The sequence below is a fragment of the Vanessa cardui genome, chromosome 24 (genome assembly GCF_905220365.1).
Source record: "Vanessa cardui chromosome 24, ilVanCard2.1, whole genome shotgun sequence".
NCBI classification, from domain to species: Eukaryota; Metazoa; Arthropoda; class Insecta; order Lepidoptera; family Nymphalidae; genus Vanessa; species Vanessa cardui.
Window position 1 is genome coordinate 7023815 of NC_061146.1, and position 17939 is coordinate 7041753.

The following is a 17939-nucleotide window of genomic DNA, read 5'->3' on the forward strand; positions in this document are numbered from 1 at the left end:
TATGTAATAGTTACAAAATATATATACAGCCTTCATTATAAATTATATTTAAGAGTGGATTAGATATATAATGCTGTCTTCCTCTTTCGAATGTCAAATCACTAATGTTAGAAAGAGAAGAATATATATCTACTCACCCGTTAAATATTTATAAGTAAGGCTGTTAATGTTGCTATTGATTAACAAATTAATAATAAAATAGTTTATATTTAAACAAAATTCTCATTAGATGCGTTTAAACTTTCAATATAGTTACTGACAATCATCATTAAATACTCAAAGAGTTATGATAAGCTCGGCTCCAAATTGTGTTTTGTTTACTTAACTAGAGCTATTCTGTAAGAAAATATTCGAAAGTCACCGCAGAACACGAAAGTGAGATGTCAGAAAGTGTGAAATACAAGTATTACATCTAAATGTTTCACGCATCGTAATATCATACATTTTGAGTATGGCGGGTCAGATTCGAAGTGAGTTCTTACAGAAAACCATTGAAGGTCACATGTGTAAATTAAAATTGAGTTCATAGATAGGAAGTAAATAAACATGTGTCCCATTAAAAAAAATGATTTGTCTCTTATAAGTGATTTCAAGTTTAAGTTCTTAAGAATTCATAGTCTATGTTTAGTTCAAATGGCTAAGGGTTTGATAAGATGATCGGCAGATTAATGAATACGGCGTTTCAGCAATAGTTAACAGAAAATATTACTTAAAAGATTCATTTTTAAAAAATTTATTAAATATTGGTAGTATTTTTTATGGCCAACTGGCTTAGACCTTGCTTATGATAGTTATGAATGCGGTAAGCGATTTCTGTAAGTCGTTGTTGCTTCTATTTATTTGTATTAAAAATGTTAAAAATAGTCTAAACACTTCGAACAATACGGTTCAATTTTTGTCGAAAATAATTTTAGTCAAATCGATTAAATGAAAAATTAATAAAGTGATCACTGTCTGATAGGAAAAAAAAAGCAATTTTCAGATCAAAATGTACGAAAAAGATTACATATGAAAGAATTGAAACAATTGTTTATGGAAAAACATACCGATTACATAGTACTGTTCTTAAAATGTATGATTTAATTTATGTATGTGAATTTTCCATTTATTTTTGGTCCATATATAAACATCTGATTTGATGTTTCTCTGTGAGCAAATTATAAGTAATTTATGATACAATGAATTAATGTCTTAATAGAACAAAATAATATATGCCGCTTAAAATATTATATTGCTTAATTTATATACAATTGATGAATATTAATTATGTACTACAAACAAAATCTGTAACTATTGTGTATAATTGTTAAAAAAAAATTCTAAATTATCTTTTCTGCTAGTATAAAGCATTGGTTGAACACTAAACAGCCAAGATATATTGCCATATGTCTGTGTGTAAGTTACATTTGAACGTGTCAAATATATGTACTATATATTTTGCTGTACATTTTGATACATATATATTTATTTAGTTATTAAATAGGTGCTAGAAATTATGTTACAATTCTGTATTCTCGGCATACTTAATTGACATTTTTATTGTAAGGAAATATATTTTTTTCCACATATAAATATATTGTATCTTTTTTTTCATTTTCCCTGCATTCATTTTATTTATACTACAAACGGTTTTTGCGAACATCACAGGCACGGTACTTTTTAAAATATACCTATTTTAGAAGGTACTTTTTTCATACAAATTATAATATTTTTAAAAAAGGAATAAAAGGCATTTTAAGGTTTTATATATTTTTTTATTTTTTATAGAAAATCGTTGTAGTTTGACACATCGTCAAATTGTTGAGGTTGAGTGTTCGGCCGGACGGCTCCTCCACCCGGTCGGTATTGCGGCTGCTAAACATAGATATCATTTACTGCACAGACAAGATGGCGCCTGACATTTTACGCGCCATATTTGCCTATAGCACGACACAACTTAGATGTAGCATCGGCAAATTCAATGAAACCGATTACTGCCGATTTACACAACCAATTGAAATAGCTCTCTATCGCGCCATTCGACGCTGTTCGTCGCTATAGATTCTCGTGTCAGTTCAACCGGAAAAAGCGAGTGCATGTTAATCGACTGGACGAATATATTAGATCATTTGATATTACAAGTTATTGCGTTTGTGTAAAGATCATATTCGCAAAAGAAATAAATATTGATTTTTGCGAGTGTATTTAATTCGGATGTGATCGGTTTTACGAACTTTGCCGATGCAATATTTAAGTTGTGTGGTACTATAATATACCTATAAAAGTTGCCAGCGGGTGTTTGTTCAAACACTGTTTTCTCTCTTTCTGAAATCATTGATTTGACATCCGAAAGAACGAGACAGCATTGTTTAAACAATCACATCGTCAACAAAATTTATAGGCAAAGGTATTGTATTTGTAATCTTACTAATACTAAAAATTCAAAATTTTATATGGATGGATGTTTGTTATTAAATCAAGCCCGACCAACTGACCGGATCTGAATGAATGAAATAAATTAATTACATTATTTTTATCCATAACGACTTATTTTTTCCATCACTATCAACAGGTACAAAAAAAATCACAATTTAATAAAGAAATGTGATCAACTTGTGTCGTTAATGGGTTTTTTTTATTATTTTTAATGATCGGTTAGTTACAAAGTTTTAAGGAAGGTGAAGATGAATGATTATCATGCAAAGCGGAAACTGTCCGTTCAAATATTTAATAAAAATTTTGTGATTTGAGAATGCACTAGGGGCAGTGTTGTCTATTAATTAGCAAATAAAAATTGCTTTAAGCTCTATTGAGTTTTAGTATGTATTATTAAGCAGACAAGAGATTCTTATTTATAATGTCTAAGTAAGAAGAGAGCGTTCATAAAATACGTAGTTGAGTTATCTTCGTAATATGAGTAGGTCTTCATTATAAGTTGATTTCAATGGCAACAGAAGTAAATAAAAATAGCTTTGTCCTTTAACAAATTTATTTTTAGACATCGTTTAATTGTAATAAACTATAGTTTAAACTGTCATTGTCTTAAACCCTTTCAAAATCTTCTTTTTTCTCCAGGGTAAAACAATTTCTCACTCACACAACTCCAAATCATAATGAGTTAAATTAACAAAAATATTTCAATATTATGTAAAAATAAACTTCGATTATGGATGTAAGCTGTTTTCCTATTGATTAATATGTTTTAGTCAAGAACCAAGTTTTTTTTGAACGCCCCTTGTATAAGTTTAATAGGATCAGTTTCACAACAAACTCTATAACTATTAACGCCATCCAAATTTGCAATGACAATTACCATATTATTTATTTATAGAAGAGTGAGGTGTCAAACTAGATCTTAAATAAATGTGAAACAATCTCAGAATATAAATGACATATCTACAAATTAATTGGAAAAATGATTTTAGATAAATAATTAAATTTAAATAGCACAATTGCATTAGTTAGATGAGACTATTAGAATCTATTTTCTGAGATGGTTAAATAAAATAGTTAGTGGAAGGAAGCTTTACTTAGCGGGTGCGGCTCACATGTGCGGCCGAGCGCCGCGCGCCGCCTGCTGTTGCTAGAACACACACTCTGCGTCACGTCACGACGTCAAGCGTCACGGCAAGCGACACGCCGAGACTTGAGCGTTACGTGAAGCGACGAGCGGCATTCCAAGATCGAAGTGTCACTGTGCGGTCATTGACACGTCGAACTTAAAGCGCCATGTGATGCGACGTGTCGAGGTCGAAGTGTCACGTGAAGCGACCAGTGACACGTCAAGATTTGATCGCCACGTGAAGCGACGAGCGGCATTTCAAGATCGAAGTGTCACTGCGCGGTCAGTGACACGTCGAACTTAAAGCGCCACGTGATGTGACTTGTCGAGGTCGAAGCGTCACGGCAAGCGACCGGCGACACGTCGACACTCGAGCGCCACGTGAAGTGACGAGCGACACTTGAAGATCGAAGTATCACTTGGTGCGGCCAGTGACACGTCGAACTTAAAGCGCCACGTGATGCGACGTCGAAGTCGAGGTTTCACGTCAAGCTTGAAGCGCCACGTGATGCAAAAAGCGACGTGTCGAGGTGTCACGTCGAACTGGAGCGCGTGAACGTGACGCGACGAGCGATATATTAAGATCGATAAAGTATCGCTTTATGCGACTAGGAACACGACGATCTTGAAGCTCCACGTGATACAACAAGAAACACGAGGTCGAAATGTCACGTGAAGTGATAAGCGAAAAGTGAAGATCGAAATCTCATGTGGTGCGCTCAGTGACACATAAATTGACGCGGGAAGTATCGAACCACTAGTTCATGCAACAAGTAACTCGTGTACTAATGAATGCGTATCGCATGATATTTAGCTGTCAACTTTGTTCTACCAACGAGCATTTTGCCTCAATAAACACCTGAAGAGCTAAATTAGAGCAACAGTTGTTGATCTTTTACAAATATTCAAAATGTCGAGACGTACTGCTGGAATAAATTTAACTTAGTAAAAAACAGGCAGCTTGGCAAAATCAAAGTGTTCCCCGAAGAAAATTCGATATATTTTATAATGAGAAAACTACTAACGATAAGTGAAGACACACCATACAGAAAGGGCTTTGGCACTGAAACCGCACCTGACAGACCCTTGCAATAGTCAGAAATTTGAATATATGTATGTAGGTATAAAAAAATAGTGGACACCCTCTAACCACACCGAAGTGAATATAGCTATCTCTTTCTCACGAGGGTGAAAAGAATAGCAACTCTTGAAGTCCTGTAAAATTAGTTAGAAGATCGTGTAGAATGGAATTAGCACCAGCGTCTAATAAATGTTAGTGAGCGGGTGAAAGTGATCTATAACTAGAGGCTATAGCCGATTCCAATGACAGAAGGAGTAAATAAACAAATTTGACCTTGAATTGAAATTATGCCATTGGTGGAAATCTATCTAATGATATTCATTATTGTTTATGAATTGTTAAAAAAGAAATCTAACAAAAAGGCCTTTTGAATGCCACGGATGCCGTTATAGCTATATACATAGTAACTTTAGTAGCAAAATAAAAGATGATGTAAATAAATAATTAAGAAAATTGTGTATTGTAAATACTAATCATAAAGACATAATAATGAAGAACTAGCAACCCACCCCGGCTTCACACGGCTGCAATGTTGATACTAAATATACTTCAGAATTTGTTTATTTACGACGTACAGAAACTTATTAAATTATCAAAGTTTATTTACTATATAGTCCATGTATTATATATAAAAACCTTCCTCACGAATCACTTTATCTAACAAAAAAAAAAACCGCATCAAAATCCGTTACGTAATTTTAAAGATCTAAGCATACATATGGATAGGTAAGACACTTTCGTATTTGAGTTAGTAGCTGATATTTTTATATTTAAGATTTGTTTATACTTAGTCCTCCTGCCATTGGATAGCACTAATTATCCTTATGCATTTAATCGGTATTGTTTTGACATGCTTTACGTGGGGTTTTCATTAAATAAAAGTAAAAGGATTTAACATAACTGTAATAGCATAACCTCTAAAGCGATGGCTATAAAGATGAAAATGATGTGTTTAGTTTGATTTTATTGATATTTGGTTAGGGATAAAATATCTATAATGTCTTATACATATTTATATAGGAGCCTGTTATGTTTTGATGTATTTAAACATTAATCTGTTTATTATAATTTGGAACGAGTAATTGAATAAATTACTTGTTTATGTTAGTAATATGATCTTACAAGGTTATCAAAGGTATTTAAATTGGGCCGGTTGATACAAAATCACATTTAAGTTTCATTCAGACATGTGATTGTGCTTCTTATATTTAAGTATGATTTAATTATATTTGGTGTTTGCTCGTTTAAATTTCAAGTTAATTAAAAGTGTTGGTTCATAACAACTTTTAAATAAGTTGTTTAATGTTATCTGGTATAGACAGATATTTATTTGTATGTGTGCCGTGTATGTATAGTACGACACAAATTAGATGTAGCATCGGAAAATGCAATGGAATGAAAATAAAACCGATTACTGCCGATTTACACAACCAATAGAAATAGCTCCCTATCGCGCCATTCGACGCTATTCGTCGCTATAGATTCACGCGACAGAGAAAGCTAGTGTATTTAAATCGACGCGTCAAATTGACGAATATATTAGGTCATATGATATTACAAGTTATTACGTTTCTGTAAAGATCATATTCGCATGACAAATAAATTTTGATAATTTGGGATAGCGTACTCAATTCGGATGTGATCGGTTTTACGAATTTTGCCGATGCGACATCTAAGTTGTGTCGTACTATATGTCTGTGTGAGTTCACGTGTGAGTCGATACCTGCTGCAGCAGATGCCTCAGGCTCGGGTTGTTAATGTTACCTGGTATAGTCAGATACTCATTTGTGTGTGTGGCGTGTATGTGTGTCCGTGTGAGTGGATACCTGCTGCAGCAGATGCCTCAGGCCCGGGTTGGCGGGCAGCAGCGGGCGCACGAGGCGCGCGCCGGCGCCGCGCAGCTGCTGCAGCTGCGCCTGCAGCTGCGCCTTGCGCTGCTGCTCCTGCGACACGGCACGGGCGTTAGAGCGGCGGGACACTGGCGACGCCCGCCCGCCGACCGCGCACACCGACCTCGAGCTGCTTGTAGTGCTGCTCCTGCTGCTGCGCGGCGTGCAGGTGCGACATTATGTCCATCTGCGACTTGAACTGCGCCTCCTGCTGGTGCGCCGCCTCCAGGGTCTGCTGCAAGTGTTGGATCTTCTCGAGGTTCTGCTGCCGAGCTGCCTCAAGCCCGTCTAAGGGTGCCGAGCGGGGCCCTTTGCCTCCAAGTTGACCAACTTGGCCCACTTGTCCGACTTGGCCGACTTGATTAACTTGACCTCCCATGCCGCCGCCCATCATCATACCCTGAAAAAAAAATTGACATATATATATATATGACATACGGTACTTTTTTGCCTGACACATGAAAACCAACGCCCTGAAATGCGAGCAAAGCCGCGGGCGACTACTAGTAAAGTGTAGATCTGTAGACTGTAGGATAGCCCATCAATAATAGTAATGGTAAAATAATGAGGTGGGCAGCAAACGAGCTCGTCTATTACCTGTTGATGTTGCTGAGCTTGCTGGTTGGACATGGAAGGCACGGAAGACAGAGCCCCGGCGAGGCCCCCGCCCCCCATTCCCATTCCCGCCTGCATGCCGCCTCCTAGACCTGTAGCTGAGAAACGTCATCTTAAAAATATCTTAGAGAATACTGTGACATCCCCAATGTCCAAAGTTGCTTGATTCAATTAGAATTTCTTTTTCAGTTTTACTAATTCCGAATAACTTTAATCTAAGCCTTTAAAGGTCTTGATTTTTGAATAATAATAATAAATGAATATTGGATGAATATTTATACAACATCACATATTACTCTGATCCCAATGTGAGTAGCTTGTGTTATGGAAAATCAGAACTAACGACGGTACTACAAATACCCAGACCGAAGACAACATAGAAACTTTCTATATCGACTCGAATTGAACCCGGGACCTCGGAGTGGCGTACCCATGAAAACCGGTGTACACATTTCTCAACCACAGAGGTCGAATGGTAATACCATAGATCTTTAATAGGTTATTTTCGATTCGATTTTGGAATCATGGAGTTGAGATCGCCCAGTGGTTAGAACGCGTGCATCTTAACCGATAATTACGGGTTCAAACCCAGTCGAGCACCATAATCAAAATCAAAATAAACTTTATTCAAGTAGGCTTTTATAAGCACTTTTGAATCGTCATTTTACAATTAAGTGAAGCTACCACCGGTTCGGAAAGTAGATTCTACCAAGAAGAACCGGCAAGAAACTCAGTAGTTACTCTTTTTTTAACATTTAAAAAATACAACGTCATGTTAATTAAATACAATTATTTCAATTAATGTATCCTGCTTGGAAGTCAACAGGTATTAACTCCACGTTTTTTTATCATCTACAAAATCTTGTATCGAATAATATGCTTTTTCTACCAATGTATTTTTTACAAACGATTTGAATTTACTAAACGGCAAAGTTAAAAATTTCTGCGGAATTTTATTATAGAAACGGATACCTTGCCCCAAGAAGGATTTATTGACTTTGCGGAGTCGGAAACTTGGCGTTATAAGTTTATCCTTACTTCTAGTGCATATACATTGATTATCACTGATTTTATCAAAGTGATCAATGTTACTGTGAATATACATGATATTGTTGTAAATATATTGCGACGCAACAGTAAGTATTCCTACTCTGTTAAAAACATCCCGAAGAGAGTCTCTAGCTCCAAGATTATAAATAAACCGAATTGCTCTCTTTTGTAAAATAAAGACAGATTCAATATCTGCAGCGTTACCCCAAAGTAATATGCCATATGACATAATACTGTGAAAATAACCAAAATAAACTAAACGAGCGGTATCAATATCAGTTAGTTGTCTAACTTTTCTAACCGCGTATGTTGCGGAGCTGAGTCTTCCTGTTAGGGATGATAAATGAGAGGTCCACTGAAGTCTGGAATTCAATTCTATTCCTAAAAACACCGTAGTATCAGCTACTTCAAGACGGTCACCATTTAAAGATATATTATAATTTTGCTTGCTAACATTAGGTAGGGTGAAAACTACACATTTTGTTTTTTGAGACCGCTGATTCATGTGCTTAATTTGTCTTTATAATTCACCTCGTGCTCAGCGGCGAAGGAAAACGTCGTGAGGAAACCTGCATGTGACAAATTTCATAGAAATTCTGCCACATGTATTCCACCAACCTGCATTGGAACAGCTTGGTGGAATATGTTCCAAACCTTCTCCTCAAAGGGAGAGGAGGCCTTTAGCCCAGCAGTGGGAATTTACAGGCTGTTGTTGTTGTTGTTTGGAATCATTATTGTTAAATGGGAGAGTGACAGCAACACACACAAAGATTCAAAGTAATGGTGGTGGTCACGTACCGGCCATGGTGGAGGGCGGGCCGGGCGCGGCGCTGGCGGGCGACGGCAGCTGTTTGTTCATCTTCTGCTGCTGGATCACCTGCAGGGAACAGAACCATTACGTCATCATTGGAACCCCAATTATAACAGTTGACACTTGGAAACAGATTAAAAAAATATTGGACAACATCACACACATTACTCTGATCCCAATGTATGTAGCTAAAGCACTTGTGTTATGGAAAATCAGAAGTAACGATGGCACCATATACATCCAGACCCAAGACAATATAGAAATCTAATGATAATCTACAACGACTCGGCCGGGAATCGAACCCGGGACCTCGGAGTGGCGTACGTATGAAAACCGGTGTACACACTACTCGACCACGAAGATTGTCATGTATATATGTGTAGTTAGCATAAGCGTGTGTATTTGTGTGCGTGTGTACGTCAAAGACAAATACGCGCACATACTCAAATGCGTGCGCACGAGTGAGTGTTTCCATGTGTGTGTTTAAATGGTATTTTTAAATTAGGCGCATTATACTTGTATACATTACCTTCCGTAATCTATCGACGAACGTGGCCTGGTTGTTGGGTATAAAGCCGAGGTAGGCCTTCTTGTCTGGAGTATACAGCAGGATCAGCACCTTGATGTCACACTGGGGGGGTGACGACATCGGTGAAAAGTGCACACAGCCAGCCTGCAACACAAACATCGTACATAGCCATTATATTCTCTTAACTGTATATTTTTTTTTTACTTTTTTATTTTGGGTCTTTTGTCCAACACTGGTACGTCAGTCCCATTGTACCCTTTTCCTCTGGTTTTACATTATTTAATATTAATTGTTATTAAGTAGAACTTCAGGAGCATCCTAGCAGATTCTGACGAAGGATCTGCTAGAATACTCTGAAAAAATCCAAGATTGAACAAACATACATTTTAATTACATAAAAGTAACTTTGTCTCATTCTGAGTCTTGCCACATTCCATCAACAAATTATATAGGTCTTCATAAAACTGTATTGTTGGTTTGGCCAATTTTTGGGATATATACTTTTGAGGTTTTAACATCAAACCAAACGCCTTTTATGCGATAAGAAATATAACTGTGACAAATGCCGGATTTTACATTACGCATGTGGAACGGCTAAAGGCCATTTTCAGCTCTTTGCCAAATTAGAAAACTATACGTAGTGACCATACAGTCTTTATTTTTTCAATGAACAATGAAAAAGACAATTATCAGCCTTTATATGTAGGCAGAACAACGCTTGCTAGTTTGCTATTTATATAGTAATAGCCTGTAAATTTCCCACTGCTGAGATAAGGTCTCCTCTTCCATTAAGGAGAGGGGTTGCAACATATTCCACCACGCTGTTTCAATGTGGGTTAGTGGAATGCACATGTGGCAGAATTTCGATGAAATTAGACACATGCAGGTTTCCTCACGATGTTTTCTTTCACCGTCCAGCACGAGATGAATTATAAACACAAATTAAGCACATATATATAGCGGTGCTTGCCTGGGTTTGAACCCGCAATCATCGGTTAAGATGCACGCGTTCTAACCACTGGGCCATCCCAGCTCAGCTATTTATATAAATATTGTAAACCTTTGAAGATATTTTAAAGTCCTGTAAAATCTTAAATGTGTTAGAATAATTGACATTTCCGTTTCTGGATACTCACAAAACCATTAACCATGACCTTGGTGAGGGCGTCCAGCGCTTCGTTCTGCTGCAAGTGGAACAGCACAGACTTGCTGTCCTTCAGGTACTGACCGCCGATGTTGCTGATCAAGTGTTTCGGCATTAGCTGCATCAACAGCTTGCTCGGCCAAGTGTCCACTTTCAGTTCTGGCTCGATATCTTTTGAGTTTGCGGATACCTGAAGAATTATTAAAATTATCACAAGTTTGAGGATCACTGTCAGAGGAGGTATTTAAGTTTCATAACTATTGTGTGCACTGGACCCTGAAAGTTGTGAAAGTTGTTGTTGAACTAGCGCACACTGGTAATTTTTGTCACGGTGACTGTTTCGTCACTCTTGTCGAGTCCGTGAATATGGAAGTGCGCGCACGTTACGACGTGACAATTGGGTGACATTTGTGTCTGCATCTGTACATGTTCACGCGCTAGTGCTTATACAATTTTAATAAGAATTCGCGGATCATGTTAGGATATATAGTCTATGACCATTAATAGTTCAGGTCTAAGGCGGGAATACTTTTCTGGAAGTTATATTTCGTAGAATCGTTGTTCGTAAATGTATCCATAGCACCCATTAAAAAAAAAACAATTTATATACATCATTAAATTGTTCATGCTTTAATATGTTTCCAAAGGGGGGGGGGGGCGTAGCAATCTCTATAAGCCAGCGTAGGATATACATAGTCTTTATTAACATAAGAATTAACAACATTAAATGCTTAAATATATATATATACAAATATGAACTAAAACTAGTTACTGTATAAATCTTGACCGCGTGGAATGGTGGCAAGAATGCTAGCAGCATTTCCCCGTTGATAGGATATTAATAGCCTAGGATAGTCTCACTTGACATGGTAGATGCTTGATGACTTTCTGCTGGTCCCCGGGCGTCTTCCCCTTCTCCATCCACTCGAGCACGCCGCTCCAGATGTAGGTGCGCTGCGCGGGCGCCGCCGCGAACGCGCCCGCCGACGACGGGCCCGCCTGGATGCCCTGCAGCCGCTGCATGCTGGCCTGGAAGCATTCTCTACGTGATCGACTGGTACATTATACCAGTTCCAAAAAAAAGTTGGATTTATAAGAAAACCTTCACCAGTTCTCAAATTAATTCCTTTATCAAGTCGAAAATTCTTATTACCTTTTGAATCTAAACATCAAATCATTGCGACGCAATATGCCATTCTCGATCGGTAAAGCAGATTATCGCTCAAACTGAGCACACGAAAATAGATCTTAAGGTGACGAACCTTTTCTTACCCCGACTGTACATAGCATACCTTGGGAATGAAACAATCTACTTCGGGACATTTTGATTAGAATATCATATCAATAAATGAAATATAATGAATTAACTTTGAATGTAATGGTAGTGGATATAAAGGCTAGTATCATATAAAGTATCTTACCACCTACCTGCGTAGGGGGTGGGGGGTTTGAGGGTTGAGCTAGCTGCGTCAGCAGCGCTGAGTTCGCGTAGGGAGGCTGTCGAGGAGGCGCCAGCCAGTTACTCCTGACTTGTGGGACGGCTGCGCGTTGGAACTGCGCCGGTGGTACCCTTGGTTGAGGAACGACGGTGCGGTTTTGTCTTTAAAAGTGTAAGAAACATTGTATTGTATTAAATCTATAAAATAAAACTTAATAAAATTTCTTACAACTTTGTAGTATATTCAACTTATCAATAAATAAGTCACCTTAGACCAAATGTAATACTAATTACGGTTAAAATCAAATTCATTAAATTAACTTATAATTGTAAACATTACTTCTGTTCCTATAAGTATTTAAAACGGTTTACTACAAGTATTTATTTTTATTTGGTGGAGCTCGATATTTCAACAATATCCACGAATGTCTTGTTCACGAGACATTAGACAAGATAAAAATACGAAAGAAAAAACATGGTAAATATCCCATATTAAATAATTATAGTAATCAAAATAATTATGTTAGTTTAAAATCTTATTATTTCTGTTACATCAAAGGCATTGCATTCATTATCTAAGACATCATTTAGAATAAAACTCTACAGATTCTGTTCGGTAAAATTAAAAGATTTCTTTAGTCGAGATAAAAAAAGGCGTAATAATTGCTAAAATGATAATCTTACCCATACACATCAGGCTGCACGTCGGGCGCGGGGGGAGGCGCGGGGCTGGGGGGGCGCTCCTTGAGACTGTAGCCCCGCAGCAGCACCAAATGCCGCGGGTCCTGTATTCACTACATTCATAACTACAGGTGGAAAGATTATAGCACTTTGTTTTTTTATGAGGCATTTGACTACTCATATCACGGAGTTAAAATGATCAAACAAGCTCAAGTGAGTTTCATAGTCTTTTTATTATAACTAGAGTCGACTATATTGTTTTTAGAATAGATTCTTTCGGAAAATTATAGTTAAAGATTAATTTTTACATTACTCATATATTTTTGATTTGGTGTCCCACAGGGTTCAGTTTTAGGTCATACATATAAGGTAGACTCAAGGGTAAAAATACATACTTGTAACATAATTATTTTTTTAATTCGATTATATGAGTAAAACTGTCTAAAGTTTACACGAATCGGATTCCAACATTTAACGAGTAATAATATTATCAGCATCAATGCCTTTAAGTCGTTCCCATATAAAACATACATTATACATGCAACGTAGAATCCTATGTAACGTTTATATTGGGACGCTTTTGAATAACGCCTCGTAATAATAACATCCATCTTAAAGAATCGTGTCTCTTTATGTTAAACTAGTAATCAGCCGCGGTTTCGCTCACGTTTTAGGCCGTTGGTTGTCATGTGTCAGGCAAAAAAAGTATACATGTCCTTTCTTGGATTCCAAGTGTGTTTCATACCAAATAGGCTATTTGACTGGTTTTTAAAATCCATTTTATTTTATTTAGTAGAGGTTATGAAACCCAGTAAAAGTAGATTTTTTTTATTTCTAGTACATATTTGCCGAAAAATATCATATTAAAAATTCCATATTTAAATAACGCGCGAAAACGCTACTTGGACAATATGGCGCTGCAATGACGTCACTTTGCTGTATTTTAATCTGTGGTACATATAGTAGAAAAGCAAGGTTAACAAGAAAGTGACTTTATCATAAGCCCGGCCAATTTGGAGCGTTTTGTATCACGTGACAAACGTTTGAAAATATGCATTTTTATTTATTGATTTTTGAATAAATTAAGTATTATTTTTAATAATAAATAACCACTTTTAAACTCATAACATACACTGATTACATTGATTCACAATTTATTTTTCGCATTGTCAAATAGCCTATTTCATCAAATTGGTCGTAAAACAGTTACTTTCACATTTATAATATTATTGATAAATAGAAACCTACCTTGGCATAATTTCTTTGCTGGGCGGCGTGTAGCTCGCCCCCCGCGTGCTCGTACAGCGCCAGTAGTGCGGGTAGCTTCTTGGCCGCCGCTACCGAAAGCTGCGCGCCGCGCTCCCCGACTAGTCTTGCCGCTTGTTCTACTGTGGCGGGGGCTCCTAAAATTACAACACTTATACTACTACTGTTTATAATTTGATCTTATTTCATATTTTCAAGAGAGAATTCAGTGACATCATTAGATATATACATATATATTGTTGGATTAAACAAGCGACATCTGCGTCAAATCACACAATTTCCCTTAAAAAAAGGCGGGAGATTTGCGACTGACACATTGAGATCGCGACTATGATTATTACGGTGTAATGTGATTGTTGATGGTTATTTGTGTTGTATATATAAATATAAATATTTTTCTTTTGTTGATTGATTGTTACTGTAAATTGAAGATAATTGTTTTGGAGGTTAGCCTACTTCCTACTTCTGGTTCTAAAAATATAGTGTTGTTTTATAAGTAACGATATACAATATAGCAGAATTATTAGTAAATCGAATGGAATAGGTGAAAAGTTTAATTTTACTCCTTTGACTGGAAAAGATTGCGAATAGAATAGGTTGTTTATTATTATATATAGTATATTATATATATAGGTTGTATATTGTATTATATAGTATCTAAGCTTGAAATAATTACATTATAAATATAATCAATATATACGTTATTAGTATACATAAAAAAACAATCTACTTTGGGTCAAAAAGCTACCAAAAAACGGCAGGAAATTAAAGATACGAAGAGTCACTTACCAGGTGGAACCAGCCCCCCCGCATTTGCTGAATAAGGGGGCGAACAACACAGGAGTATTACGTGGAGGGGTACATCCGACCGGCCCAGCTCTTCCAAGCAGGCGAGTGCGGCTGTTAATGCTTCGGTCACACACGCTCGACTTTCCGCATGACCTCCTATAAATCTATAACAATGGTAATCTTTATTATACGTAAATTTATAATGTGTGTAAATATTTTATATAAAGAGAAGGCAATTAAGATCTTGTCGCTATAGGTATTTGTATTATCTATGAGGCGTTATTCGAAATTTGCTACTAGTGCTACTACTTTAGCGGACGAGATTATGGGCCACGATAGTAAGTGGTCATCATCACCCATAGAAAGCGCTGTAAGAAATATTAACTAATCCTTACGACGCCAAAGCGCCACGAACCTTGAAAACTAAGATGTTATGTATCTTGTGCCTGTAGTTACACTGGCCCACTCACCCTTCAAACCGGAACACAACAATGCTGATACTGTTGTTTGGCGGCAGAATATCTGATGAGAGAAGCCCCACCAATTAGGTAATACGTTTGATTTCGTATGAGACGTAAAAACTTATAGGAAAAGATCTTGAAAGGACTCGCAACACAAACACTATTGGTAACAAATGCACAATAACGCAGCGTTGCCAATGTGCGGGGAATTCCCCTAATTGCGGGGAATCGCAAGTTGATTGGGGATTGGTGTGGGGAAAATGAGGGGAATTCATAGTTATGCGTTTTATACCAAAACGATCGGAGAAAACGTTTGTTTACCCGTTTTTTAGTTAGTACAAAAATTTAAATTGTAGTCGATTATTAGTTGGCATGGTAGCAAAAACACACTATATACAGATATTAGTCTGTATGTCATGACTAGTCTGATTCAACGAAAAAGAAAAAAAAGGTCGTCAGTAGCCATGACTAATCTGATTTGACGAAATTTACCTCGAAAATTTGATTTTATTGTTAGGAAATGAAAAACAAACATACAATAACATGATTTTTTCCTTTATTTCTGTGTGGGGAATTGGGACATTTTTTTTCCCCAATTTGGGGAATTTCGCTAAGGTTTTTGGAGAATTAGGTGAATAGACATTGGCAACCCTGCAATAACGTTTCGTTAATATAGATACCAGGGTTTAGTCCACGACAATAAAGTTATCAATAAATGTGTAATTTCGACATATTCCTAACAAACGTCCCTCTTGCAGATGATCAAATATAAGGCTCTCATCACATCTATAACCAATTTAGCGTATTAGTGGATACTTATGTAATTGAATTTCTTTCAAAAGATGATGACTTCCTTCTCTACCAAGTATGAGATGATTTATAACTAAAATTCTCTCATTCTTGTCGGGAAATACCGTTTTCGATTAAGTTGTATACGTCACGTTAATACAGATAGTTGTTTTTTAGCAATTAGTTTTAGTTTAGTTTCCGTCGTGTAACAGGAACACAGGTCGACCGTGGGAAGATTGACCTGGACACCTTTAAATGTCCAAGGAGACGAATCCGATCCCAAGATACGTGACGCGTGATCCAAGTGGCGGGTACTTTTGACCATGTGGACGTCACGCCACTGAAAAGTGATGACTTATCAATATAGAACTAGAAGGTCGGTTATCTTGTTTCTCGTGCATTAAACCGGGACAGCAGATAAAGGTGTGACAGCGAACTGGGTCGGGACAATGACCTCAAATTGCCAAGTTAACATAACTACTTCACAGATACAAAACGAAGAAGGAAAGTTACGGGAAGACTTTGTGCCGATTGCCAAAGAATAAGTCCTTATTCTTTGCTGCTCTTGATGTTAAACATGGTGAGATATATTGGTACCACGCCCTAGTTCCAGTAGTAGTGGAGGAGAACAGCTTAACCCTGGTGGAAGAATTTGAATAGAAGAAGTCTCGTACCCGAGACATAAACTACTCAGCTCCTGATTACAAGCAAGTCAAAACTGCAGCAGCTATTACGCTCTGTATTTTATGGTTACATTTGACATACAAAATCTGAGAAATAGTGTTCCCGAGTATATTGATAGAGAAATCTAGGGCCGAGTCATTGATGAGATATGATACATAATATACATATGACATTAAAGAATAACACAGAAAATACTTTTTCATTAGTAATAGTTTAGTATCCCAGTTTGATGCAATCAATTTTCAGTTGACAAATATAGTCTTCATTAATTCAAATAATCTAGATAGTGTTTTAATTTACGAAATGACAAAACATTGTGTAATAATATAAAATACTTACTGTAATTTATCAACTGTTTCGACTACAGTCTGTGGGCAGGTGAAGGGGCCGTATGTGGAGACGGGTAGGCCAGGGTGGCAGTCTGCCGCCAGGTATGTCACGATACCGTAGACTGACCCGCTACCCGCACCTTCCTCAAGTGCACCGCCATGAAAATATCTAATAAGAATATGTTAATTTAAAATGAATGTTTTTGTTTTATTATAAATATAAATAATTACTAAATCTATCAAATAATTTGACGTCATTGAATATCTGTACATAGCTATCTAATTATTTAAAGTTAACAACATTTATTATAGTTATGTGTAATGTAAACATTGTAAATTATACCCCATTATAATTCTTGTGACATAAAAGAGGTGAACGTGAATAATAGAAGTATTAACTATTATGTAGATATTTAATTTTAACTTACTCTAGTGTTGGTACGATATAATTAGTTTTTAATTCACTTATATACGCGCTGTTTGCTGATGTAGCTTCTATCACAAAAATTACTTCAGCCTGTATGGGAGAGTCAGGAGCGTTTACGGCCATTGTATTGGTTCTTAAATTAACATTATTATTAAGACATTGTATAGATATTTACTTAATTAGTTTTAAATAATAAAAAAAAACAATCAACATCACGGGTAAAGCAACATACACCTCCGATGTTTGACATTTTTTGACATTGACATGTTTTATTGACAAGTATACCTATAAATTACGACTAGAAACTTTTCTTGATTTTTTTTAAAACTAATAAATTGCATATAATATAATTAAAACTGTATTTTACTTTTATATACTAGTATTTAAAAAATCTAAATATAAGGAAAATAAAATT

General features: G+C 36.5%; 1 protein-coding gene across 5 annotated transcripts; it reads right to left on the reverse strand.

The window, feature by feature from the left end:
• Nucleotides 1-1729: 1729 nt before the first annotated feature.
• Nucleotides 1730-17839, reverse strand: LOC124540069 (mediator of RNA polymerase II transcription subunit 25-like). 5 transcript variants are annotated; one of them, XM_047117480.1, is made up of 15 exons: nucleotides 17526-17838; nucleotides 17108-17266; nucleotides 14835-14998; nucleotides 14028-14182; nucleotides 12783-12883; nucleotides 12089-12260; nucleotides 11522-11689; nucleotides 10653-10850; nucleotides 9517-9660; nucleotides 8975-9053; nucleotides 7109-7224; nucleotides 6636-6911; nucleotides 6449-6565; nucleotides 3510-3562; nucleotides 1772-1854 (listed from the first exon to the last, which is right to left on the reverse strand). In XM_047117480.1, exons 1-14 carry the CDS (start codon nucleotides 17645-17647, stop codon nucleotides 3524-3526), a joined length of 2010 nt encoding a protein of 669 aa, XP_046973436.1. In that variant the 5' UTR covers nucleotides 17648-17838; the 3' UTR covers nucleotides 1772-1854; nucleotides 3510-3523. The 5 variants fall into 5 exon arrangements, 4 of the variants coding, with proteins under 4 accessions (XP_046973435.1, XP_046973433.1, XP_046973434.1 ...); XM_047117479.1 differs by lacking the exon at nucleotides 3510-3562 and having other exon boundaries at nucleotides 1730-1854; nucleotides 7109-7218; nucleotides 17526-17839; XM_047117477.1 differs by lacking the exon at nucleotides 3510-3562 and having other exon boundaries at nucleotides 1730-1854; nucleotides 17526-17839.
• Between the last annotated feature and the right edge of the window lie 100 nt (nucleotides 17840-17939).

Coding starts and splice junctions, on each gene's coding strand:
- LOC124540069 (XM_047117477.1), bottom strand. CDS start 17,647: ATGGCCGTAAACGCTCCTGACTCTCCCATACAGGCTGAAGTAATTTTT. Junction 14,999..17,107: donor GAAACAGTTGATAAATTACA/GTAAGTATTTTA, acceptor CCATTGTTATAG/ATTTATAGGAGGTCATGCGG. Junction 11,690..12,088: donor ACCCCCCACCCCCTACGCAG/GTAGGTGGTAAG, acceptor GAATGCTTCCAG/GCCAGCATGCAGCGGCTGCA.